Source organism: Brassica rapa, chromosome A03, assembly GCF_000309985.2.
Source record: "Brassica rapa cultivar Chiifu-401-42 chromosome A03, CAAS_Brap_v3.01, whole genome shotgun sequence".
Taxonomy (NCBI): Eukaryota; Viridiplantae; Streptophyta; class Magnoliopsida; order Brassicales; family Brassicaceae; genus Brassica; species Brassica rapa.
The window spans coordinates 11,129,743-11,155,901 of record NC_024797.2 but is presented as its reverse complement, the minus strand read 5'-3'; the positions used below and the strand labels follow the sequence as shown (position 1 = coordinate 11,155,901).

The 26,159-nt window shown below is 34.0% G+C and overlaps 7 protein-coding genes across 9 annotated transcripts; 2 read left to right on the top strand and 5 right to left on the bottom strand.

Annotated features, from left to right (window-relative positions):
• Positions 1–1,224: 1,224 nt before the first annotated feature.
• Positions 1,225–16,722, bottom strand: LOC108871339 (60S ribosomal protein L2, mitochondrial). Of its 2 annotated transcripts, XM_033289124.1 has the most exons (4): positions 16,551–16,722; positions 16,299–16,477; positions 15,278–15,706; positions 1,225–1,445 (listed from the first exon to the last, which is right to left on the bottom strand). In XM_033289124.1, the coding sequence occupies exons 2-4, from the start codon at positions 16,399–16,401 to the stop codon at positions 1,240–1,242; spliced, it is 738 nt and encodes a 245-aa protein (XP_033145015.1). In that variant the 5' UTR covers positions 16,402–16,477; positions 16,551–16,722; the 3' UTR covers positions 1,225–1,239. The 2 variants fall into 2 exon arrangements, with proteins under 2 accessions (XP_033145015.1, XP_018513278.1); XM_018657762.2 differs by lacking the exon at positions 1,225–1,445 and having other exon boundaries at positions 14,972–15,706; positions 16,551–16,721.
• On the top strand, positions 6,945–8,351 carry LOC103858117 (60S ribosomal protein L7-3). Its single transcript, XM_018658096.2, has 6 exons — positions 6,945–6,972; positions 7,101–7,279; positions 7,363–7,460; positions 7,546–7,601; positions 7,670–7,751; positions 7,832–8,351. The coding sequence occupies exons 1-6, from the start codon at positions 6,960–6,962 to the stop codon at positions 8,148–8,150; spliced, it is 747 nt and encodes a 248-aa protein (XP_018513612.1). The 5' UTR covers positions 6,945–6,959; the 3' UTR covers positions 8,151–8,351.
• On the bottom strand, positions 8,454–9,231 carry LOC103858116 (ARGOS-like protein). Its single transcript, XM_009135409.3, has one exon. It carries the CDS (start codon positions 8,975–8,977, stop codon positions 8,564–8,566), a length of 414 nt encoding a protein of 137 aa, XP_009133657.1. The 5' UTR covers positions 8,978–9,231; the 3' UTR covers positions 8,454–8,563.
• A 2,643-nt stretch (positions 16,723–19,365) lies between the features above and the next one.
• LOC103858115 lies at positions 19,366–21,187 on the bottom strand. Of its 2 annotated transcripts, none has more exons than XM_009135407.2 (3): positions 20,915–21,055; positions 19,642–20,567; positions 19,366–19,550 (listed from the first exon to the last, which is right to left on the bottom strand). In XM_009135407.2, exons 2-3 carry the CDS (start codon positions 20,563–20,565, stop codon positions 19,545–19,547), a joined length of 930 nt encoding a protein of 309 aa, XP_009133655.1. In that variant the 5' UTR covers positions 20,566–20,567; positions 20,915–21,055; the 3' UTR covers positions 19,366–19,544. The 2 variants fall into 2 exon arrangements, with proteins under 2 accessions (XP_009133655.1, XP_009133654.1); XM_009135406.3 differs by having other exon boundaries at positions 19,371–19,550; positions 20,979–21,187.
• On the bottom strand, positions 21,187–22,994 carry LOC103858114 (6,7-dimethyl-8-ribityllumazine synthase, chloroplastic). Its single transcript, XM_009135405.3, has 8 exons — positions 22,764–22,994; positions 22,570–22,685; positions 22,393–22,488; positions 22,224–22,319; positions 22,048–22,126; positions 21,776–21,822; positions 21,617–21,676; positions 21,187–21,473 (listed from the first exon to the last, which is right to left on the bottom strand). Exons 1-8 carry the CDS (start codon positions 22,903–22,905, stop codon positions 21,435–21,437), a joined length of 675 nt encoding a protein of 224 aa, XP_009133653.2. The 5' UTR covers positions 22,906–22,994; the 3' UTR covers positions 21,187–21,434.
• A 35-nt stretch (positions 22,995–23,029) lies between these two features.
• LOC103858112 (4-hydroxy-tetrahydrodipicolinate reductase 1, chloroplastic) lies at positions 23,030–25,153 on the top strand. The gene is made up of 9 exons (XM_009135404.3): positions 23,030–23,186; positions 23,264–23,477; positions 23,552–23,789; positions 23,894–24,027; positions 24,111–24,185; positions 24,252–24,353; positions 24,447–24,556; positions 24,647–24,734; positions 24,844–25,153. Exons 1-9 carry the CDS (start codon positions 23,170–23,172, stop codon positions 24,910–24,912), a joined length of 1,047 nt encoding a protein of 348 aa, XP_009133652.1. The 5' UTR covers positions 23,030–23,169; the 3' UTR covers positions 24,913–25,153.
• LOC103858111 lies at positions 24,931–25,905 on the bottom strand. The gene has a single exon (XM_033289125.1). The coding sequence runs from the start codon at positions 25,843–25,845 to the stop codon at positions 25,558–25,560; it is 288 nt and encodes a 95-aa protein (XP_033145016.1). The 5' UTR covers positions 25,846–25,905; the 3' UTR covers positions 24,931–25,557.
• Positions 25,906–26,159: the final 254 nt, after the last annotated feature.

The following is a 26,159-nucleotide window of genomic DNA, read 5'->3' as shown; positions in this document are numbered from 1 at the left end:
AAAAGTTCGAAGCATGGTGTAGTTAAAGATTGGATTCTTAATAAAGATTTGAAGTTTGGTTGTCTGTTGGAGACCAGAGTAAAGGAGAGTAAGGCGAAGCATATTGTTTCTTCAGTGTTCTATGGTTGGTCTTGGATAAATAATTATGAGTTTAGCAGGAAGGGGAGAATTTGGGTTGTTTGGAGTCCTCAGACGCGGCTAACTCTAGTATTCAAATCAAGTCAGATAATTACCGTTTCAGTATTACTAGAAGGGGAGACAGAGGAGTTCTTTTGCTCATTTGTTCATGGAGAAAATGTCATGGAGGATAGAAAGGAGTTATGGAGTGATATTAAGGATCATCAAGATGCAGCAATGTTTAGAGGGAAGCAGTGGATAATTATGGGAGATTTTAATGAGATTCTTGATGGGGAGGAGCATTCTAGTTATCAAGACTCGGGGTTAACTAATTCTGGGATGCGTGATTTTGAGAGCATAGTTCAGTACTGCAGGCTTGTGGATCTTGGTAGTCAAGGACCGAAATTCACCTGGTGCAATAAGAGAGAAGAGGGTCTTATATGTAAGAAGCTGGATCGATTTCTTGTTAATGATACTTGGCTGCAACGACAAGACAAATCGTATGGAGTTTTTGAGGCTGGAGGCTGTTCTGATCACCTTAGAGGCAGATTTCATTTGCAAACTGAGGCTGTAGAGAAGCAAAGACCATTTAAATTTACTAATGCAGTCGCTGAGATGTCGGATTTTATTAAGATGATTGAAGACCACTGGAAGGAAAATCAACCTCTCTTTCAGTCTACTTCAGCTCTTTTTCGATTTTCCAAATCTCTTAAAGCCCTGAAGCCTCTGATCAGAAGATTGAGTAAGGAGAAGCTGGGAAAGTTGTCTATGAAGGTAAAAGAGGCTTATAATAATCTCTGCAAGAAGCAAGAGAGATTAATGGAAGACCCCAATCTGGAAAACATTCATGAAGAACTGATAATTGAAGAGAGGTGGCAAAGAATCTCAACGATAGAGGAGAAAGTGTTAAAGCAAAGGTCAAAGATGCACTGGTTGCAATTGGGAGATGGTAATAATAAAGCTTTTCATAATGCTGTGAAGATTAGAGGGGCTATAAATGCTATTCGAGAAATAAGATGCCAATCAGGTGTAATGGCCACTTCTCAGGACGATATCAAAGCTGAAGCTGAGAGATTTTTTAGTGAATTCCTATCCTTTGAGCCCCCGGAAATTCAAGCCATATCAGTCGAAGAGCTGCAACAATTCCTTCCTTTTCGGTGTTCTAGTATTGAGAGAGAGCGATTGATTAAGCCGATAACTGATGATGAGATTCGAGAGGTGTTGTTCCGGATGCCAAATAATAAGTCCCCAGGGCCAGATGGATTCACAGCAGAGTTTTTCAAAGCCTCCTGGTCGATAATTGGTAAAGACTTCACTACTGCAGTTCACTCATTCTTCAGCAAAGGGTTTTTACCAAAGGGGCTGAATGCAACTATCTTAGCGCTTGTGGCAAAGAAGGAAAATGCTACTGAGATGAGAGACTATAGACCTATCTCCTGCTGCAATGTGTTGTACAAAGTGATTTCAAAGATTATTGCTAATCGACTGAAAGGTACTCTCCCGGGCTGTATCACTTACAATCAATCTGCGTTTGTTAAAGATAGATTGCTTGTTGAGAATCTTCTATTAGCCACAGAAATAGTGAAGGATTACCACAAAGAGGATGTCTCTCCTAGATGCTTTATGAAGATAGATATAGCAAAAGCTTTCGATACTGTTCACTGGCCATTTATGTTGAATACTCTAAGAGCTCTTAACATGCCAGAGGAATTTGTTCATTGGATAGAGCTGTGTGTTTGCTCTCCATCTTTTTCGGTTCAAGTCAATGGAGAGCTGGCGGGATTCTTTCAGAGTTGTAGGGGCTTAAGGCAGGGATGTGCTCTATCTCCATATCTATTTGTTATCTGTATGAATGTGTTGTCTAGCATTCTGGATAAAGCGGCTGTCAGGGGGATTATTGGTTACCATCCTAAATATCAGAATATTTTGCTCACGCATTTGTGTTTTGCTGATGATCTTTTGGTGTTCACGGATGGAACCAAAAGATCTATTGAAAATGTTCTGAAGATATTTGAAGACTTTGCTGTAATCTCTGGTTTAAAGATCAGTTTGGAAAAGTCTACATTGTTCACAGCTGGATTATCTGATATTCAAGCGAGAGATATCCTAACCTGCTTCCCATTTGCTTCTGGAAAATTACCAGTCAGGTATCTCGGCCTTCCTTTACTCTCTAGGAAGATGACGATCAATGACTACATGCCTTTAGTAGAAAAAATCCGGAAAAGGATGAGCTCTTGGACTGGGAGATTGTTGTCTTATGGAGGAAGGTTACAGCTCATTAATTCGGTTATCACTAGTATGGCAAACTTCTGGTTATCGGCTTTTCGGCTGCCAAGCAGTTGTTTGAAAGAGATAGAGCGATTGTGCTCTGCTTTTTTGTGGTCAGGGCCAGACCTTAAGACAAGCAAGGCGAAGGTATGTTGGCAAGATGTTTGTCTACCCAAGAAAGAAGGTGGGCTGGGGATTAGACCTTTAAAAGAAATCAGCATTGTGCTTGGTTTGAAGTTGGTATGGAGATTGTTCTCTACTCACTCTTCCTTATGGGTGAAGTGGATCCACTGCTACCTAATAAGGAAAAGCTCCTTCTGGTCGACGAAATATAATGCTAGTAGTGGATCTTGGATGTGGAGAAAGATTCTGAAGTTAAGAGAGATAGCTAAATCTTATATTCGAATGGAGGTCCACAATGGCAGAAACACATCTTTCTGGTATGATTCTTGGTCTTCTTTAGGATGTCTCAGAGATCTTCTTGGAGGGAGAGGTACAATTGGTATTGGTATTACAGAACATGCTTCGGTTGAGGAAGTGATGCTCTATCATCGGAAAAGAAGACATAGACTGGCTATTCTTAACACTGTGGAGGAAGAAATTGAAGAGTTAAAGAGCAGACGTAGTGAGGAGGATGATATTCCCTTATGGAGGCAGGCTGAGACCAGATTTACAAAAGTTTTCTCTACGAAGAAGACATGGCTCTACATGAGACGGGAGCAACCAGTATGTATTTGGAATAAAGGAGTATGGTTTTCACAATCTACTCCCAAATATTCTTTCATGTTATGGGTGGTTGTGAAGAACAGGTTGCAAACCTGTGACAGAATGAAGAAGTGGAATACATCTATAAATGGAGTTTGTGTGTTATGTCAAGAGGAAGAGGAGACTTGTTCACATTTATTCTTCAAGTGTAGATACTCGGGGAAAGTTTGGAAGTCATTGATAGGTGGGATTATGAAGGGAGCTTTCTCTATGGAATGGAGTGTGATTCTGGAATTGATTTCCCAATTAAGTTCTAGTTTCACACTCTCTGAAGTATTCATTATCAGATATACTTTTCAAGTGTTGCTACATAGTATTTGGAGGGAGCGCAATGCTCGTCGGCATGGAGAGCAACCAAGAGATGAATTGTTACTGATTAAATGGGTTGATAAAGTGATAAGACTGAAGCTTCTTGCTGTGAAAGGAACGGGGCAACAATACCTTGAGGAAGGCTTGAGTGTGTGGTTTGGCTCAAGAGTTACATGAGTTTTTTCTTTTTGACGTACAGAAAAGTAGAGTTTTGAGAGTCTATTGATATGTATATGGAGATCATAACAGTAGCACTTGATGTAATTAAAGTTTTGATTGAATAAAATTTTACATTCATTCAAAAAAAAAAAAAATCTGTAGATAGAATGTTGCGAGGGAAGTTGCATTTGGAAGAAGGAAACATATATATAACCTAATACCGAGAGGGGTTGTATTTTATAGTCTTCTAGAAGGCGTCATGAATATATTGAACTTTATGATCTCCACTCTTACCAGACACGTCTTAATACAATAACACGTAGACTATGCGATGCACCGACGTAAAGGTATGTCTCGCGGACTTACAGCCTCACACAAGTCATCTCTTCTCTCGACTAGTCACTATAGCAAACTTGTTGTATACAGCAGAAATAGGTAACTAATTAAATTCATTTACATAATACAAAAACCTTGTATCTGAATCAAGATTATCTTGCCAACTGGCGAAGAATAATGACTTGTATAAATGCATGATGCATGCGAATCATTATAGCTACATATTTTTATGTATGTTTTTTCGTTTAAGTTTAAAATGGACTCATAAAAGATGGTCCTGAATTTCTGTCAAGAAAAGAAGATGTTCCTGAATAGATCTATTAATATGTGATTTTCTTAAGAGAAATGTATTTAGTATGTGTTCCAACTAGTGTTAAAAAAAGTGTTTAGTATAGTTTTTAATTTTTATCACAGATTAAACCTTATTGAACATTGCCAAAAAATTGAAATTAGTGGATGAGTATGAGAAAGGGAAATAATAATGAGGTCGGACACTGATAAATGCTTGACAAGTTCCCTTTATTTCATTTCCCCTTTACATTATTGTCGTGTTCTTCTTCTTCTTTTTGTCGCGTTCTTTTTCTTTTCTTTTGTCAACTATTCCTCTATATTATTTTAATTAGTATATTTATTAATTAGTATATAGTCTTCTATATTTTGAAGCATCCTTATAATTATTGTGGAATAAAAATATAGTCTTTCTACTGCATATTCAAATATATATATATCAACAATCAACTGAATTAATGAAAGCGGATTTCCAGACTTTTCAATTATTTTTTATTCTTCGATCTGAATATATATCATCTGATTCATTAGCTAAGATAATAAAATTTTTTTTAGAAGAATATGTATTACATTTGTTGTTCTATGTTTTGTTTCTTAGATCACTTCAAGCTTGATTAATTTCGTCACGAAACAAGGGAGACAACTACAAACGTGCTTTATGTTTTCATATTTAACCTATTTTCATATTTTATATTTCTTTAAATGGATGTATATTGAAAAACTTTGAGATAACCACGAAACCGAAGAGGGTTTATTTCTTCGATGAAGGTTGATTGATATAAGACTACGATGAAGTGGATTGGTTTATAATTATTTCATGACACATATAATGGCATTTGAAAATGAAAGTAAAATAAAGTAATACTTAAAAGACAAGAATAGGATAAGGGTTCTAGAAGAGCACTGATATTTATTTTTCCTTTAGGGAGGAGTTGTCGTTCATTATGGGGAAGAAAAGAAGTGATTCGAAACTGGCAAGCACTTATCTTCTAAATGTCTCTATTGCTTTACGGTTACTAAAGTTTCTTATCTTTTCTTCTAGAAGATGACTATATATATGTGTTAACTGTGAGTTTGTAACTTAAGACGTCTACGGATATTAGATATTTAAATTATCGTTTTGAATGGTAAACTAAAGTTGATCCTGAAATTCAAAGATTGTAAACATTTTTGATCGACCATTCAAACCGGTGTCCCAATCAAGCTCGAGCCCATTAGCCTAATATAGAAATTTATATTAGTTTATAACAATTTATAAATTTTTATATGCCTAGAATTTCACGTTAATATCGAAATAAATCTAAATATTAAAATTTTGAATATATCTGGTTTGCGGTGGAACAAAAAACAAAACGAACCGAGGTTTAGTATTCCAAATATTGTGTCTCTACCGGCGTTCACACACACAAACTATATTGAGATGGGATGCTGGTGCCGAAGAGATCATATCTCACAAAATTGACAAACTCTTTTATCTCTATTATTTTAGCGTTCGGCTACGTTTTCCTATATGGATTACTCACATCATCACATCATTATAATATGATGATGCGAACTTAATCTAGAAACCGAATACATATATTAGTGGGCCAGTCCAATATGAAGAGAATACAATTACTCTCATTTACGTGTAATTATTAATATATACAGTAAAAACTCTATAAGTTAATAATATTGGGATTATGATAATATATTAATTTATAGATATATTAATTTAAAGAAAATTTCCATTTTTAGATTTATATTTTTAAAAATATTTTATATTTAGAAGAATGAATGAATATTCTGTTTCATAATATTATATATTAGTTTAAATTTTATAGATTTGAATTTCATCATATTTATGAAGTTATTTGATATATTTTATGTATATTGAATACATATGAAAGTATACAAATGAATTTTTATATGTAATTCGATAAAGTAACACAAAAATATTGAAATGAAAAATAAAAATTGGAGATACATTTCATTCTGAAAATTAACAAACAATAAAATTATTTATTGATGTATATATCGTAATTATTAATTTATATTTCAATGGGACCATAGATTTTGCTAGAAGTTTTTTAAATGTTATTATTTTATGTAATTGTGTCATGTTTTACACCGTTCCACTTGAAACCAGAAAAAATTATTAATTTACCGTATTTATTACTTTATCGATTATTAATTTATAGAATTTTTATTGTATGAAATATTGTTTATTAATATCACATGTATATATACACAATAATTTATATATCTTATATAACATGTATACATATCATTAATACTTAGAACCCAAAATAGCATTGATCATTGATCTTATTTGCTTATGTGTGATGGATTCTTAATAAATAGATTATAAAATAGTTTCTAGTAAAACATTATAACTTTCTAATTTTATACGATTGTCAAACCTCTAACTGTAGACAAAAAAAAAGAGTCAAACCTCTAACTAGAGTGATTACAAATGAATATTTTCAACACCAAAAATCCCAAAATGTAATGGGATAAAATAGGCCTCCTATTGTCAGGCCCAGCTAAGAGAAAAAGAGGGTTGCGAATTACACCCTAAACCCGTCTAGTGTGTTTCTTCTTCCTTCTGAGCCGCGCAATCTCACTCTCTCTCTCTCGATATCAGAGCTTTCATCTTCCTCTCAAAGTAAGTAAGCATCTTCGACCTTCCTCGTACACCCTAACTTCGCATCTCCATTGCAGCCAACACCATTCGTATGATACTGTTTGGTAATAGTCATTTCAGGAGATGCTCCTGCTCAGATCACTGCATTGCTTAAAGGCGGTGCCTTTTTTGTATATTGCTTTGATTGGTGAGCTTATTTTTTTTTGTACTTTGTGGAATTACATTAATGTAGGAGAGATGGCTGATTCAAAGGTGGTGGTTCCAGAGTCTGTGCTAAAGAAGATCAAGAGGGAAGAGGAATGGGCATTGGCCAAGAAACAGGAAGCTGAAGCTGCTAAGAAGAAGAGCGTTGAGACCCGCAAGCTTATCTTCAAGAGAGCTGAGCAGTATGCCAAAGAATACGCCCAGAAGGTTTAAAAGAAACACACTTTGTGTCTCCTTAGATGACTCTTCTCTGTTCCTGTTGTGCTGAAAGGTTTGTCCTTTTTGTTTAGGATAATGAGTTGATCCGTTTGAAGCGAGAGGCTAAGTTGAAAGGAGGGTTCTACGTTGATCCTGAGGCAAAGCTGCTCTTTATCATCCGTATCCGTGGGTATGTTGTTTCTTTCTGTGTTACAGAAGTTGTTTGCCAGATAGTTTGCTGTTGTGTCTTTACAAGGCCGTTTGTCTTTTTGCAGTATCAACGCCATTGACCCCAAAACCAAGAAAATTCTGCAGCTCCTGCGTTTGAGTCTGAAGTTTACCTCTATGATCATCTTTTAAAAGAGAGCAGAAAGTTAACTTGTGGTATTTATTTTGTGTAGATATTCAATGGTGTGTTCCTTAAGGTGAACAAGGCAACAATTAACATGTTGCGTCGTGTTGAGCCTTACGTGACTTATGGGTACCTTCTTCTTATAATTCTCTCTTTCTCTTTGGTAACAGCAAGAACATGGTCTTAAGGGAATGTTATCATGTGTGTAGATACCCTAACCTGAAGAGTGTTAGGGAGCTGATATACAAGAGGGGTTATGGGAAGCTGAACCACCAGAGGATAGCACTTACAGACAACTCTATAGTAGCTGAAGGTCTAGGAAAGCACGAGATCATCTGCGTGGAGGATCTGATCCACGAGATCATGACCGTTGGACCTCACTTCAAAGAAGCCAACAACTTCCTTTGGCCGTTCCAGTTGAAGGCACCACTCGGTGGACTTAAGAAGAAGAGGAACCACTATGTTGAAGGTGGTGATGCTGGAAACAGGGAGAATTTCATCAACGAGCTTGTCAGGAGAATGAATTGATTATGATGATAGCTTCCTTCTTTATCTTTCCCAATTTCATAAAGTTTTGGTTGAATCTCAGTTTTCTTTTTTTTTCTTCCTCATATTAGAGACCAATATGATCTTTTTCGGAGATTAGGCTTTGCTTAGAGACCAATATGATCAAGTCTGAAACAAGCAGTAGGTATCTCAGCAACCTCAAGAGCATAGTTCTTTGATATCAAAATACTCCCTGTGATCAATGAATGTATATAGAAAGAATAACGATTCTGTCTCTGACTTTTAGTCTCCTATGAGGTCGTTGAATGTTTTTAGAAAGAATTATCATGAAACCATATAGTACTACTACTGCATCAGATAACAAGTTTTAACAAATGAAATAAGTACGCAAAATCTCTTAACAATACACAAAACAACAAAACTTTTTGAGCGTGTTACATGTAAGTGCCTGTTACATGTTTGGCATTAGAGGAAGGCATTAAAGCAAGAACCATAAGCAAAAACATAATCCCAATGGGAACCAGAAGCAGCATGAAGGGAGGAGGAGGCAACGGTGGAAGAATCAACGGAAGGAACAAGAGTGATGCTGTGAGACCAACAAGGACAACCATCGACTCCAAACTGAAGTAACTCGATTTAGTTATTAGCCTCCTCGTACTGTTCTGAGACGACAATGTCTGTAAATATTCTTGCTTACTCATCATCTGAGCTTGAGTTGGTCCCCGAAAGGTCATGTCTTGTCGGCTATCTCTTCTCATGTCCATGTTGTTTCTGTTCTTGATGTTGCTCGAGTTATGGTCTTGAATGCTTACGTTGTCGTTTTGTAGACTGGAGATTTCACGAATCATGCATCTAAAATGTTTACAATGTAGCTTTCTTGAAGAACTCCGATGGTGGAACTAGCCAGACTACTCGAGCGAGAAGAAGAAGATGATGAAGGTTTAACGCTAGAAACTTAAAACTGGGCTTAATCTTAAAGGTTGGAGAAACCTTTATTTGTAAAGTGGGTGTGGTTTGATATGAGAAACTGGTAAAGGATATAAAAATGAAGATCACAAGTAGCAAATAAAAATAAATAAATAGTTGGTGTTGGACTGTAGAATCAGAGAAGAAACAGGAAAGAGAGGAAGGTTCAGTGAATTTACAGATATTTCTTTAAGCAATAATAATGTTTAAATAGGACTCAGCTTTTAAAATTTAATTTTGTTTTCTCTTTTTGGGGTGACAGTGTGATAAGCAAGTTGCTGATTCTGGAACGCCTGTAATTTTAGAATACTTTGCTTCTCTCTCTCTCTCTCTCTCTCTCTACAGTCACAGTTGGTTCTTCTCCCCTAGACACTTTATCTCTCTTCCTTAAAGTAGAAGATGACGTAAGCTGGAATTTATTTGTGGAAAGCATCTGTCTGACATGGAGGTTTCAGTCTCTTTATATTTTTTTTTTGGGAATATTCAATTGTGTTTTAGTTACACAAATCGAAAACTTTTAACATCTATATTATTAAAGTTGAAGTACACATTAGGATTGTTTGGTAATATGAATAGTAGTTAAAAAAATAGTACTTAAAAAAATAGTACTGTTTGGAAACATGGATAGCAGTAAGCTAAAAAAAAAAATAATGGGCTTATGCTACTAAAAAAATTGAAAGTCCATTACATTATATTAAAAAGTAATGGGTTTATGTTACTTGATATATATATTCAAATCAAAATAATAATTTAAAATTGATTTATATCAAAAATTCATTTAAAAATTATACATATATTCAAATTTTGATTTTTACTAACATATTTTCCAATAACTATTATAAAAATGTTTTCAATATATATAATAAAAATACAATATAAAGCTCAATTTCAAACACCAACTTAAATTATGGTTTTTATATTTTACATTAAATTTTAAAATATAATATATGTGATTATTTATGTGATTGTACGTATAAAATATTATTAATTATAAGAAAATATATTTGATGGTAGGTATAAAATACGATTAATTATATGATAACACATATTTTATAACCTATGATGACACATATAGGATATATATATATATATATATATATAATAGTGATTAGGGGTGGGCGTTCGGGTTCGTTTTCGGGTTTTTTTAGGATTTCATGTTCAATTCAGATATTTGTGGATTTGGTTCGGATTTGGATAACCAATTTAAATAGGTTTGGTTTAAATATTTGGATAGAGAATTAATAATTATTTAAGTATTTTTTTGGAGTTATGAGTATCTTTTAACTATTTAAGATATTTACATTTAATTATTTGTATATATTTTCAAGCATTTATGCGAACTTAAAAGTATATATATATTCTGGATGTTTTTATATATATATTAAATCTAAAAATAATTAATATATATAAGTATATAAATCTATTTTGGATACCCAAAATACTTCGGTTCAGATCGGATTAGGTTTCAGTTCTTCAAATACCAAAATTTTGAATAATTCAGATATTTAATCAATTCGGTTCGGATTTAGTACTACTTCTTCGGATTGAGATTAGTTCGATTCTTCGAATTTGAGTTTTTTTTTTCAACTCTAAATAGTGATATAAAAAGCAAATAGCATTATATTTTTTTTAAAAATACACCCGCACGGGCGTGCGGGTCAAAATCTAGTTGTTTTTTAGTTGACCAAAAAACACAGTCGTGGTTTTCGCTTTATGAGTTGTAGGTTTATTAGTTTGCTGTTATCTATAAGATTTAATCAAATTAGTGGCTGGTATATGGAATGTTAACCACAGACTTATTGAAATGTTCGTGCGTTATTTATGGCTTGATTGACGATCTGATAACAGCAGCAATTAGCCACTAAAAATGCTGGAAACAAATAATTAAATATCAATAACTACTAATCTGTGTTCGACGATAAATACTTTACATTAATCCTATTATCACTCAGGGTGGTAATCTAGTGAAACTATGGACGGAAAAAACGTACAAACTTAAGATTCGAAATTAGAGGTGAATTTAAGGGATACCAATGATTATTATATTGAATGTAATGAAATTACAAATTTAATTTGACAAATATATATGCACTCAAATAATCTGTATATATAGATTATAATTTATAGTTATATTTACCTAATAGTAATGTTGTCTATGTTTATCGACCAATTAGGACCCATAATGTTATCCTTCTCATCAGCATTTCATGTAGTGGATATATCAAATCATCGTGTTCTTAATGGGACAGTTGGTCCAGTGTTTATTTTTCTTTTGGGTTTTAAGCTCTTAAATCGTTACTATTTTCTAGTTTTTCTGCCCATATCCTTCTTACAAATATTTTTGTTTTTGCAGAATTTTGTAGTAAATAAAGCAATGCGAACTTAAAGTTAATAGTAACATTTTTGAGCATTTCTGCATTGTACATGACATATTTGGTTCCGTTATTAATGAGGGACATGATATTCGGGTATATTAACCAATTCACAGGTTAACAATATACATATACTTATCCAAAATTCAACGAATAACATATATAGCAACAAGACCTAACTAAATGACATCGATCATTGTTCTAGTTAACTCTATGAGTTAATAAATTAAAATAAAAACTTTACCACAATACGGAGATGATGCATGCAGATTTAAAATCTTATGAACTATATATTAAGAGAAGAATATCATAGGGATATCTTTCCGACACTGAAGGATATTCAACTTTTATTGCGGATATGTACTTGATCCGATTGTTAGGATCGATGCCATTGTTACAATTTTTAAATAATCAGAGGATATATGACAAGCCGAATTCTAACCGACTAATTCCTAAGACAATTTCCAACTCTACTCTATTTTTAACTTTAAAATAGAGTTTAGAGTAAAAAATATTTCAATGATATTCTATTTTTTACTCTATAATAGAATGAAAATAGGTTTACTCCAAATATAGAGTAATTTGTTTCTTTTTTATTCATCATTCTATTTTTTACTCTAAAATAGAATACCATTAGAGTAAACTCAAATTTTATTATAGAATTACTTTATTTTAGAGTAAAAAATAAAGTAAGTCATTGAAGATGGTCTAAAGGTTTATCTATTACCGCCAAACATATCCAATTACTCGTAATAAAAATTAAATATTCATATTGACAGGCTACACAAACATATAAATATGAGATGTTAGGTTTCGAACCATAAATATTTAGTATATTTCCGAGCTTGATGTACGACTCGACCATGCTTGTATGGTTAATTTTGATATAACAAATCCCTATATATATAACATATGTAAATAGAAAATTTTGATATCTAACGATTTAAATCGATCACACCTGTTTGCGGTTATTATAAGAAAATTTTGTAATATATTAAGCTTGTGTGAAAATTATGCATGATAATTTGTTTTAGCAAACCAATGATCAATTTCATAACGACTTTCGTCAAAAGAGTTTCAGGATTGCTAATCTGCTGAAAACTTACAATATAATAGCAAACATTCGGTAGGACTGTAGGAGTCTTATTAAAGAACATCAGTCGCATTGTCAGTTTGTCAGTTGAGGATGTATATATGATACAATCATGCATTTGAATATAGTATAGTGCAGTTCGGATTTATATAAAAATCGTTTTTACGTAGTTGTATGTACAGAGAGCACAATCTCTTAACCAGATCAAAAAGATTTTTATTCGTAGACAAAACCGAGAAAGATATGTACATATTTTTAGGGTGAAAAAAACAGGAGAGCTTTCTTACAAAAAGTTTTGTGGATTCTGTTAGTACTATTATATTCAGTTATAAGAAATTATAAATAAAATAAATGGTGGAATGGGAAAGCTATATAGAGATGGCAGCCCATGCATGATTGCCTTGAACATCTCAAACCCTTCCTTTGGATTACAAGTCTAGTGGTTGTGGACCTGCAACAATATTCACTATAATACAATAGAATCACTATATAAATTACACAAGGCATAGCGGCATAATTATTCCAATAACGAGTTTATATGGTATACCCACAGTTTCATCACATACTCGGGGTTTTTTAAATGATTAATTCTATTTCTCTACGAAGATTTAAGACTATCCTTTAATTATCTTGATGGTATACGTAGAGAATTACTGAACAAAAAAAATGTCGGCGTGAAAATAATTATCTAATGAATTTCAAAAGGTATATAATAATGTGGATGGAACTGCACATGTCAATGTTCAGTGGCGCGTTCCCATCGATTCAATGCATATCTCGACCAACTTGTCTTATCAATATTTCCTCGTACAACTCTCCAATCTCTTTCTTCTACGTTATACATTTTCGGTTTTCATTTTATACACTTTTTTCTTGCCGACTTTCCCCAAATTATTGTTTAATGTAGTATACAGCATTGTTAGAGCAAATTCATATTAAATTTTATTACAACTATATGTACCAAAACATAAACTAATCTTTTTTTGGTACTAACACATAAACTAATCTCATAATTATATAGCAGTTATGCACTGGTGTATGTAGATTTAATGGTTAAACGCATGGGTTAGCACATGGATTGATCATGTTGTACTTTTAGTTCAATTCCAGTGAAAATAATGTTTTACACCATGTTATCAATTTATGGAAAATTTAAAGTTAAACTCCAAACTTCTCTTGATTAATCGAAGAATTTATATAAAAGTTAATATTTTTGGTATAAACCCCGATTAGTGGAATAAGATTTCTATTTCATGTTGGTAGTTTTTGAGGTCAAATTAGTTTATATCGTAAATTTTTAAAAATTAGTTCAAAAATACAAAGCATATTGACATATTGTTCAAGAATATTATTCCCTGGTATTTTTCCGACCAACCAGTCACAAAAGTGGACATACTGTCGATTTTTTATCCAGCTTTGAAATGAAATCTGGGAAAATATATGACCAGACTAAAAAGGCAATTAAAAGTATAATAACAAAAACATAAAAAAAAAACAAAATTCATGCATCTGCTAGTGAGGTTATTTGGATTCATTGCATGTATCTTAATGATTCTTCACCTCTCTTGCAATAAGATAAAAGAGGAAAAACAACTTGATCATGATTTTTGGGGGTGAAAAGAGGAAAAACATTTGGTATAAAATTTGGAATAATATAGACAAAATAACACACAAGAAGAATCCTCAAAATAACATTAATTGAATAGTAAAATGACCATATTATTCCAAATTTTATATTTTTTACCCTACACTCAACTCCTGAAATACTAAATACTAATACTAAATTCCAAACTCTAACCTCTAACCAAACTCAAATATAATTTTTAATTTTTTTAATTAATGTTATTTTAAGAAAAAAATTTTGTGTTCTATTTTTGGAATATATATATGTTTTAGTGCTATCTTATAGTTTTTTTGAACTTCAGATAATTTTCAATATATATAAATGAAAGGAATAACAGAAATGATGAATAAATATGGAGGAGTGGGACCTAAAATGGCCACCATGTTGGCTGCTCTGCTCTGTTGTTTGTTACAGTCTCATTTTCAAGCTTCAAACTCTGTGTGCTCCATTTACTATTCCCTCTTTCAAAGTCTAATACCATTCTTGATTTGATCTCTTTCATTTTTTTCAAAACTCCCTTAAAACTTTTGAAATTGTAGGTTGTTTAGACGTAGGAAGATGTCAAATTGATTTCCTTATTTCTCTCAGAAAAGCCATCTTGATTGTTTTTGACAACAAAAGCCATCTAAATTGTAAATACTCCAACTGGCATGTAACATGATGGCTCTAGAGAATGATCTTTCTTCCACTGGCTTTTATTTCCGGGAATCTGTAAATCACTGACTTTGGTTTAAGATTATGTAAATATCAAATCTAATCTTCCAGTAAAAGAAAAACGTGGCCATGATTGAAAGAAAACCGTTTGATTTCAATTTAAAGAAAAAGAAAACACATAACAACATTCATAATTTCATACCATCTTCATAACGGATCAACGATTGTTCTGATTTTATTAAGCTTAAAATTAAAACTCTCACAGATTCAACAATGTCATTAAAACAATCCTGAGAGTTAACTTCCTTTCATGATATGAATCACATCTTGGCTTCTCTAGCTGCCAATCTCTTCTTCTTCTTCTTGACACTAGCTGACTTGTAACCTCCTTTGCACGGTTTCCCCCAAGGGCTAACCGATGTCCTTCCTCTGCTTCCACTACTTTTGCTCTTCCCTTCACCACCACCGTGTGGATGATCACAAGGATTCATCGCCACACCTCTCACTTTAGGTCTTATCCCCAGCCACCTGCTCTGTCCTGCTTTATACAGCTTCTTCACTCCATGAGACGGGTTCGACACTGTACCAATAGTAGCACGGCATCTGGCGTTGATCCACCTGGTGTCCCCTGATGGAAGCTTGATCAAGCACTTCCCTGAAGCAGGCTCCTTTAGGATCTTGGCGTTTGTTCCTGCAGCTCGGACTAGCTTAGCACCTTGCCCTGGGTTCATCTCGATGTTGTGGATGATTGTTCCTATGCGCATCATACCTAGTGGCATGGAACTTCCTATCATTGAGTTGATGTCCATGTGGAGCATCTTTTCTTCCATTTCTGCCACAAGTGTTTTGTTCTGCACATCACCAAAACCTGTAAAAATACCAAAAATTAAATAAAACTAGAGGCCTAAAATCGTCATCGTTTTCTACACTTGCTTCATCATTTTGGAAACAGCCATAAAGAAAAACAAAATACTGAGGCAGTTAAACACCAAGATTAAGAGAAGAATCTAGCTCCAGATACAGGACATAAAAAATAGCACCAGAGTTGGATATAACCAAGTTGAGCCCTTGAAGATATAATGATAGTGAATTCTATTTCTTCCAACACAAAAGTATCTCAACATGAAATAATAGAGTACTCAGGTTACTACATTGTGGAAACATAGTTACAAAAAAAAAGGTGAACCAATGCAAGCTAATCAGTTCATCATCTCATAAAAGAGAAGCAAAGGCTTTATGCCATGACAAAACCCACAAAAGCTATGGAATCCTCGATAAATCAGTTCTTATGCATAAACACCTCACAGTTCAACCTATTAGATCACATCTTTCCAAAACTAATTGAAAACCCTGAAAGCTTAAAACTTTTATCATATAAAGGGCAGCCAAGAAGCTTCACGGCATAATCATTTCTTGACATAGTTCTGAACTTCAGGAAAGTCAAGAGTATGAGTTTTTACCTGTGGAGAGACTGCGAAATGCTGGACGAACAACACTGTTGAACAAAGAAGAAGAAGAAGAAGCAGCAGTTCGAGCTCTGCATAGCGCCACAAGGGCTGACATTGGGAGTGAGCTGCTCTAAACAGTGTAAAAAAGGTAGGATCTTCGCGCGATAGATCTCACGCTCTCTAGCTCCAATCTATCAAACGAACACCGATATTAACAGTCTGCAGCTGTATGTGTTTATCTCTAAAATTGAGATTGAGACAAACCTGAGAGAGATGCGAAATCGAAGAAGCTTGATGAGAAGACGCCGGCTCTAATCGAAGACAGACGAGGAACTAAAGGGTTCAGGGTTACTAAACCATGACGGATGCCTAATGATTCCGGTTCAGACCACCGGTTATACAAACCAGTTTATTTGTCACTTGCTGCTAGTTGCTAGTTAAACTTAAATCCAAGGGGTATGATACAGAAGTTCTATTGTTGAAATTAGGCAGCGATTAATGGGTCATTAACCTTAATCTATAAAGAAACTACAGTACAAACTCTATAAATTTAATACTCGATAAATCAATAAACACTATATATTAATAAAAAATTTCAGTCATGAGTTATGCCGGTTCAAAATATGGCACAAATCGATAAAATAATAAGATATTTTAGAAAATTTTATTTAAATGTATGGTCCAATTAAAATCATAAATTAATAATATATCTATATATAAATTTTATGTAAGTACAAACTAAATGTTACATTGTTAGTTTTATATTAACAATGAATTATCTCTATTTTCTTAAAATTTCAATATATTTTGATAATATGTAGTAAAATTATATCGAAAACCACATTTGAATTCTATGAAACATAAAAATATACACCATATAATATAGTAAAACAATATGAAAGTCTATTTTCTAAAATTTAATTAATATATATAGTAAAATCAACTTTTTGGTATTTTATAAATAAAAATATTTACAAAAAAATATAAAGAAGATTTGTTTTTGTAAATTAATAATTCTATAAATAAATAAAATATTATAGTCCTAATATTATTAATTTATAGAGTCTTTTTATTGTATGTACCAAATAAATTTTCACATAGACAAAAATATTACATAAGATAAGAGAACTGCACCAATTCACTAATTTTTAATATATAAAGGAAGCTTAGCGATAAAAATGATTAATCTCATGAATTAGGATTTAATGATTACAATATAATTCATCATCAGATAATTGATAAGAGAACAAACGTTTTGGATAATTGTTTACAAACCATTAAAATGACACTCTAGTAAGATCTTTAACACAGTACTAACGGTAAATTACGGTTGATCCGTGTATTATAGATTACCGTAAATCACTTGAGATTTGAAGTTTATGTGCATCATTTAGGTTATGGCCAGTGTGTTTATGTCAACTCTTGTAAGGCATATATATGAAACCCGGTCCAATAAAACTGAACCAAACTGATATAAGAAGGCCAGACAGCTCTATTCAAAAGTCTGATCCATCCTAAACACAACAAAGTCTTTCATCTAACTTAAGACATTAGTAGGTACCTGCGAATTCACAGATATAGATATTGTATGTAAATAAATATCATGTATACAATGTCATATATAGTTTGACACATTAAAAATATAATTTTTAATTTGATATAGTTTGAAAATCAGTCGTAAAATTTCTATAAATTTTATGTAAAAATAACTGATGAATATTTAGTAATAACAAATTCTTGTGGAATTATATATGTAATTATCACAATAACTTCACCAACACATATTATGCATCTTCTTCGATCTTTTTTTTTCTCATTATCATTTCGTTTTTTTATTAATTTTTGCTAATATTTTCCTAATTTTTACATATTTTTTTGCCAAATATTTATTTCTCTCTTTAAATAAAAATACAAAACATACAATCAATAAACCAAAAATTCATCTTAGAATTATTTTCAATCATAACATTACCTTATTTACTATATTATTTGACTTAAATGCAAAACCTTTTTTTAAATCAAAGTTCTCACATGTTTCGTTAAATATAATATGTCCAATCTTCAAAACCTAATTATTTATAAAACATATATGAACATTATGAGACATTAATAATTATTATAGATACACCTATATTTTATGTGAACATGAAATCATTATATCAATTTCTATAAATTGTTGTCTATTCATTATTTTATATAATATATAAATATAAAAAGAATTGATCAAACATTATTACACTTTCTATAACTTTGAAAATTAACTACCATTAACTATTAGTTTTAATATAATTTAGATTATTTGGCAATTGATAGTAATTAGTTATAGACTTATCTTGTATTTTAGATCGAATTAAAATAATTAAAAATTATAAAAAGTTTCTTCATTATATTATTTAGTTTATAAATATAAAAGAATGATCAAATGTTATTATTCTTTATATAACTTCAAAAATTAGTTCCATAAATCATTATTTATAATATAATTTAAATTATTTGGCAAGTGATATTAATTGGTTCTAGATTTTTTATTTTATTTAAAATCTAAACTAAATAAATAAAATTAAAATTTATCGAGCAAGCAAATCATAATAATATTTTTTAAAAACTTCACAAATGATCAACATATAAGTCAAAATCACTTAAGTGACTTCTCGTTTAGTATATATGAAATTTTTTATTTTTTTGTATATGTTTTGTAAACTCATAGAAATAGTTTAAAATTAAGATAATAATTTTGTAAACCATGATAGATAATTTTATAAATTTCTTATAAAACATATATGAACATTATAAAAATAATAATAATAATAATAATTTTTTATATACTAATATAATATTTTACACAAGAAAATGAAATCATTATGTCGATTTCTATATATTGTGTTCTACTAGTTATTTTAGGTAGTATATAAATATATAAAAAAAATTAATCAAACATTATTACACTAGTTACCATAAGTTATTATTTGTAATACCATTTAGACTATTTGGTAAGAATTTAGACTATTTGGTAAGAGATATTAATTAGTTTTATACTTACTTTTTATTTTAGATCTAATTAAAATAATTAAAAATAAAATATCCTTTAACCAATCAAATTATAATAATTTTTATTAAACTCTATTTATGATTAACACCTAAACAAAAGTCATTTAAGTGATTTGGGAGGATTTTTAAATTTGATAAAAACAACATTATTTTTAAACATCAGAGATACAGTACAGTACTTAACACACTCATCTTCTTGATCTCTTCTCCTTACTCCTGAAAAAAGAAACCAAAGATAAGTTCTATGAGCAAAACAATCATATAACAATGTTCAAGTTACAAGCAAAAGAGAAGAAGATATAATAACCTCATCGTCATCGTCATCATCTTCCTTCTTCAAACGAGTCTCACCACCTTCCTTGATAATAGGAAGCTTCATACCTCCAAACGGTGTATCAACATCCACATTACCTTTAATAGTGTACCCAGTTCCCTTACCACGAATCATATCCCAAAGCGCAGAACCAAAGTCCTTTGGTCTAAACGTGATCGGCACATTAATCAACCCACTTCCGTTTTTATCAAGCTTGATGGAATCAGATATCTCAGCTTTCCCAATACTCACATCAGACAACCAAACCTCACAGTCCAAGTCATTAACCCCCAAATCAAAGTCATTCAAGTTCTCAAGCCTCACGTGGAGAATCGCCACGGTTTCTTCCAAAGAGAACTTCTGGAACTTGATCTTCTCGATGTCAACATCAGGCTTCTTAGGGATCGGGATCTCTCCACGTTTCTCCAAAGGCAAGGTGAGCCTCCCCAAGACAGGGACGTCGACGATGAGATCAACTTTGATCCTGTAAGGTATGATCATCCCGGGGTTGATGTCGTTGTAAGTGCTCTTGATGTCATCGTAGATCAAAGTCAACGGTATCTTGACTGTTTCTTCCCCATGTGCCTTGATGGTTCCAGCGTCAGGGATCAGTCCAGAGACGAGCTTCCTCCCGTCGCTCTCGATGAGGTAGTCGATGTCGATGAGAGGGATGGGGACTGGGTTGGGGTTCTTGACGAGGACGTCAACGACAATGTCAGCTCTCTCGAGGTTGATCTTGGGGATGTGGATGGCGGAGACGTCAGCTGTTGGCTTGCCGAAGCCAATGGCTCCCTCTATCTTCTCCCCAATGTCGTGAATGAAATCTTTCACCTTGTCTAGGAAACCGCCTTCTCCTTCTTTCTCTTCCTCCTTGTGGGCTCTGTCCACGATTTCAACTTTGTTCTCAGATGTAGACATACCTAAGCAGCATCAAAGCACAAGAAAAAAGGATCCAAAACGTGTTGTGAAAGGTCAGGTTTCATTTACACAAGTCATATAACCACCAAAACAAGGTACGAGGACATTGTCAAGATATCTAGAAACGAAAGGAGACCAAAACCCATGAAAAAGAATAGATCTCAACAACTAGACGATAGAACATACATTGCATGTCTTCTGATCACATGAATCAAGAAAGCAAAAAAAAAGAAAAAGAGGCTGATCCTAATACTCGATCTAAAGAGGATAAGTGCTAGATCAAGTAAAATGTCAAACAGATGGGTAAAAAGTAAGGTCAGAATCAGCAAAAACTCGATCTAATCATCACCTTCTTCTAGATCAAATACAGAGGAGAGGATCAACGCAAAATCAGAAGTGGGTTTGAGTCTTACCTGAAGAGTTGGATGAATGTGAGTCACCGAGAGACAAAAGAGTGCTTTCTGTGGAGTTGTCTGATTCGTTGAACTTAGACTTAACTATCAACTAATAGATGTTGACGCGTAATCTTCGCCTCACCGACAAATCCATCGTGTCAAGTAACTATTGGCTGGCTAGAAAGCCTCTTCAGTTGCATTTTGACACCTAAGTTTCAAAATATTATGACAGATGAAAACCATATTTATTTTTATTGGTCTCAATAGCCCCCAAAATTCAGAGGAACTATTATTATTACAGAGGATTCAAAAAAAAAAAAGACAGAAAGTTTACAAAAAGTATTTGACACAATGGTAAAAGAAGAACATTTTGACAATCTTTTGAGGTACAGTTTCGGAGATAGGATCGTAACCAAATGCGACAGAGGAAACAAGTTCTCATACGTGATCATTGCACATCCATGGAACGAGCAGCTATTTCAGGTGGTGCTCAAACAACGACGCCATCTCGAGCTGCATAAAGACAAAAAAGGAGAGAGAAAAATTCAAGGACTCTACATGATGATAACATGAACATTTTCTTAATGGAATCATCAGGAACTTGTACATCTTTGTTCTAAGAGTAAAAAGGATTGATGATAATGATGTATACTTACCGCTGTCAAGGCAGTTTCAGCTCCCTTGTTTCCGGCTTTGCCACCAGATCGATTCAGAGCCTGTAGTTTCAGTTTAACCACAATATATTAAATAATTTAGTAATTTATCCATTATGATGAATCAGCTATATACATTTCATCAAATATTCACAATCTAACCTGATCCATGTCCTCGCATGTCAGTACACCAAATATGCATGGAACACCTGCAAAATTAGGAATCAAACGCGTTACCGCTACTGCAAATCTAAACTAAATGGCAAGAGAAGATGACATCAAACACTGACTCAAAATCCAGAACTAAATTGATGCTGTGGGAATCTAACTGTCTAAACTCCCGACCAAGAGAAAAAAATGAAGCAGCTCTTTGAGTTTGGAAATGTAAAAAAATACAATAATGTATTCCAGATGCAGCAGAGAGTACTCCAAACCTGAATTGATGCCAGCAGAAAGTACTCCAGATGCAGCAGAGTTTGCCACAGCATCATAATGGGTAGTATCTCCTCTTATCTAACCACACATAAAAAACCCAACTCTAAACATGTCTCAATAACATAAGGCAAACTAAGAAGTCATTCATATGAATGAGCACATGCAAGAGTCATACCACAGCACCAATACATAAAACGGCATGAAAGTTTCCAGATTTCCCAAGCCTTTGCGCAACAACCCCTATCTCAAAGCTACCAGGAACCCATATAACCTGATTAAACAGAATCTCATCAGCTTCAGTTCCATCAGAAAAACTAAGTTTAAGACGAAAAAAATGATGATACTTGGATGTCTTCTTCTCTGACTGAATACTTCTTGAAAGTCTCAATGGCTCCTTCCAAAAGCAACTTCGTCACAACCTCATTGAAACGAGCAACAACCTTGAAAGATAAAAAAAAACGAATCTTATCAAAAACTCAAAACAAATCCTGAAAAAAGGTGAAAGGAAAGAGAGAACTCACGATGGCAAATCTAAGACCTTCTCCTCTCATAAGCGACCCGGTGACGTGGCGAACAGCGTCCGTCACGAACGACGAGCGTAGCTCCTTCTCTACTACAGAGAGTGTTGACGCGAAACCTAACAAGGAACTCTTTAACATCTCAAAAAGTATTGAGCTTTGAAGAGAGACAAGTGCGAGAAGGTTAAAAAGAATACCAGATGCGGATGAGGAGAATGATAAGCTACTGGATTTGATTCCACCGTGAGTGAAACAGGCGGAAGACGGTTGACGCGGGTGGAGATGACGGCGTGTTGTCGGAGTCAGGCGGAGACACGGCGGCGAAGCTAACGACTTCATTTGAGATGCGGTTAGTAGTAACTAGTAAGTGAGTGAGTGAGTGAGAGTCTAAAGAAAGATAACCCTCTCTACCGTCGGTTTAGTTAATTTAATAGATTCCGGTTAACTACTTAATCCATTGGTTTGGTTTAGAGATTTTCCGGTTTGATGAAGCCCTAAAACTCTCAATTTTTGTCGCCGGCCGGTATTTTCAGACAAAACTGAAAGAAGTAAACTTTCGTCTTGTAGTTGTAGGAGAAGAAAAAAAATCTTGAACCATAGGATATGGCTACAACGAACTGGTACCATTTCGATTCTATTGATCTTTAACTCTTTAAGATGAATCTAGTGAGATAAACGTGTATTGAAATGATCACAGGCTCACGGCGTCTTCAAGTGTGTTCCTTACTCGTCCAGTGAACCCTCGTCTCGCATTTGCTTCTAGAAAGAATCAGACTTTAGGTAGAAGCCGTGTTAGTTTTCAGGGCAGTGTGAAACGTCGTCTTCCGGTGGTTATATCTATGACGGCGACGGAGGAGTCCGGTGAAAAGGCTGTGAAGTCTGTTTTGCCTGGACATGGCATATCCATCATGGTATGTGTCTTATGGAATTTTTAGTTAAATTTGTACAAGCAATAGCAATGGGGTATGTTATTATCTGTTATTAGGTGAATGGATGCAGTGGCAAAATGGGGAAGGCTGTAATCAAAGCAGCAGACTCTGCGGGAGTGAACATCGTTCCTACGTCGTTTGGATCTGCTGCTGAGGCTGGTCAGACGGTGGAGGTGTGTGGAAAAGAGATTACTGTGCACGGTCCTGCAGAGAGAGAGAAGGTTCTTTCTTCTGTGTTTGAGAAGCACCCGGAGCTCATTGTTGTCGACTACACTATCCCATCTGCAGTCAATGGTATGTTGGTAACTCCAAAATCTCCCACTTGATGATTAATTGAGTTAGTTCTTCTCTGTTGTTGGGTTTATAAAGTTTTGTATTTAAAAAAAATAATAATGTAGATAATGCGGAGCTGTACAGCAAAGTAGGTGTTCCTTTCGTAATGGGAACAACTGGTGGAGACAGGAACAAGTTGTATGAGACTGTTGAAGAAGCAAGGATTTACGCTGTGATTTCTCCACAGATGGGTAAACAGGTATGTGTGTAACTCGGATGTTTCTGGTAGAAGGATTTTAAGATCTTTTTAGCTCATATATCTTTACCTTGTTGGTTCACTAGGTTGTTGCGTTTCTTGCGGCCATGGAGATTATGGCTGAGCAGTTTCCTGGAGCCTTTTCTGGTTACTCCTTGGAGGTTACTTTCTTACTTTTGTTATACATATATAAGTTGTATATTGCTACTAATCAACACCAATTGTAGGTGATGGAGTCTCATCAAGCTAGCAAGTTGGATGCCTCCGGAACAGCAAAAGCTGTTATCTCTTGCTTTCAGGACCTGGGAGTGTCTTACGACATGGATCAGGTGCATTGCTTGTACTTTATTCTTTACATCTCGGCAACGACTTAGCTTATTTGATCTTGGAATATGAATGTATACAACTTTTTTGTGTGGTAGATACAATTGATACGGGATCCTAAACAGCAAATTGAGATGGTGGGGGTTCCTGAAGAGCATGTCTCTGGCCACGCTTTCCATCTCTATCACTTGACATCACCTGACAAAACGTAATTCCATATCTAAAACATTATTTAATCTTCATTATGAAACTGTGTATGTTCCATAACTAGCTTCCTTTCCTTTGTGTTTTGTTGCAGTGTCTCCTTTGAGTTCCAGCACAATGTCTGTGGAAGATCAATATACGCTGAGGGAACTGTGGATGCCGTGCTTTTCCTTGCCAAAAAGGTTCTAAAGCTTATTTCTGCGCATTGAATCTCAGCTTTTCTCTGAGTCCTATACCTTATCTTTATAACGATGGTAATTGTTGTTTTCAAACGCTTTTGATGAGATGCAGATTCGATTGAAAGCAGAGCAGCGAATCTACAACATGATCGATGTTTTGAGAGAGGGAAACATGCGTTGAGCTTCCTGAGTTTTGTCCAAATGGTGGTTCTAGAAGAGCTAAGATAGATTTTTCCAAATCATGAGCTGTGAAAGTTAGATGTTTGGTTCTCACTTCTTCTGTATTTCGAAACTAGCAGTGTTGTTTGCTGTTACACCAACTGGTGTTTTGTAGCTCTTTTTTTTGGGTCTATCCAAGAACTTTCCATTGCATTGTTCATGTTAACCTCTTTACAATAAATGTTACTCTTCTTTCTAAGAAACGGTTGGAATGAAACTCTATCGGTGCAGACAATAAAGGTCCAGTGTTTGATATGGATGGCAAGTTAGATATGCCTAGTAATGGTGGTTGTGTGATTGTGTCTGATGATGAATAAGTAGATGAGGGTGACAATGATGTTATCTACAGACGCACTCTCACTTTCTAGAGAGCTGAAGGCGCATTGTCTTCTTTGGATTATAGATATTTTGACACTTTGACCCATACAAGTTTTCTTTTTCTCGTTTAGGACCCATCAAATATACATTTTCACAACAAACCCCCCATACTGTAAACTTCATGAGAAGATCATCACCATGATAACTAGTACGTACATGATCCATATCATAAGTTAACCAAACACGAAAAACATTCATATATCCTATTTTCTTGAATTTGTTAAGTATACTATTGACCTGTGAAGCAAGAAAACAAACGATGGCTCTTAAACCTCACGAGCTGACCTTCACGCGACGGGGAACAACTCTTCTTCTCCGTACCTCCGCCGTCTCTTTTTGTTTCCCAGCTTGATAATGATGGGTTATCTCCAACAGACCAGCGACGTCGATGGTGACCGTCCACGTTCATTTCGTTGTGATAAGACTCACGAGTTGTGGTGGAGGAGATACGCTCGTAGCGACGGCGAGTAAGGTTCTTCTTCACGGCCTTATACACCGCTGGTATTAAACCTTCCATTGATCCTCTATTCTTTGCTTCTTTGTTATGTGGATATCTTGTAAAGATGAAGAATATGGTTTTCTTGTTTATTCATATTTGATTTTAGGTTTGTTTGTACCCTTCCATTTTCTTCTTTTATATATTTATTATACAAGAAATCTAAACTTCTCTTTAGTATTGTTTCTCCCATTTGATTTCTATGTCAAATCTTAGTTGGAATTCCACAGCTACACATTTAAAAAAAAAAAATTATCTTTATTTCGGTTAGTTATATATATATATATATATGGTATTTTATCTTAAAACATCATTATTGTTATACACCCAACAGT

Excerpts from the sequence above, each read along its gene's own strand:
- LOC108871339 (XM_033289124.1), bottom strand. The coding sequence starts at position 16,401 with ATGTCAGCCCTTGTGGCGCTATGCAGAGCTCGAACTGCTGCTTCTTCT. Across the intron at positions 15,707-16,298 it reads ATTTCGCAGTCTCTCCACAG|GTTTTGGTGATGTGCAGAAC; the intron begins GTAAAAACTCAT and ends GTATTTTTACAG. Across the intron at positions 1,446-15,277 it reads TGAAGGGAAGAGCAAAAGTA|TGAACTGCAGTAGTGAAGTC; the intron begins GTGGAAGCAGAG and ends CTGAAGAATGAG.
- LOC103858112 (XM_009135404.3), top strand. Across the intron at positions 23,478-23,551 it reads GACATGGCATATCCATCATG|GTGAATGGATGCAGTGGCAA; the intron begins GTATGTGTCTTA and ends ATCTGTTATTAG. Across the intron at positions 24,735-24,843 it reads TGCTTTTCCTTGCCAAAAAG|ATTCGATTGAAAGCAGAGCA; the intron begins GTTCTAAAGCTT and ends GATGAGATGCAG.
- LOC103858116 (XM_009135409.3), bottom strand. The coding sequence starts at position 8,977 with ATGATTCGTGAAATCTCCAGTCTACAAAACGACAACGTAAGCATTCAA.
- LOC103858117 (XM_018658096.2), top strand. Across the intron at positions 7,461-7,545 it reads TTTATCATCCGTATCCGTGG|TATCAACGCCATTGACCCCA; the intron begins GTATGTTGTTTC and ends GTCTTTTTGCAG. Across the intron at positions 7,602-7,669 it reads GCAGCTCCTGCGTTTGAGTC|AGATATTCAATGGTGTGTTC; the intron begins TGAAGTTTACCT and ends TTTATTTTGTGT.
- LOC103858114 (XM_009135405.3), bottom strand. The coding sequence starts at position 22,905 with ATGAAGTCGTTAGCTTCGCCGCCGTGTCTCCGCCTGACTCCGACAACA. Across the intron at positions 22,686-22,763 it reads ATTCTCCTCATCCGCATCTG|GTTTCGCGTCAACACTCTCT; the intron begins GTATTCTTTTTA and ends GTTCCTTGTTAG. Across the intron at positions 22,127-22,223 it reads TTTTATGTATTGGTGCTGTG|ATAAGAGGAGATACTACCCA; the intron begins GTATGACTCTTG and ends ATGTGTGGTTAG.
- LOC103858111 (XM_033289125.1), bottom strand. The coding sequence starts at position 25,845 with ATGGAAGGTTTAATACCAGCGGTGTATAAGGCCGTGAAGAAGAACCTT.
- LOC103858115 (XM_009135406.3), bottom strand. The coding sequence starts at position 20,565 with ATGTCTACATCTGAGAACAAAGTTGAAATCGTGGACAGAGCCCACAAG.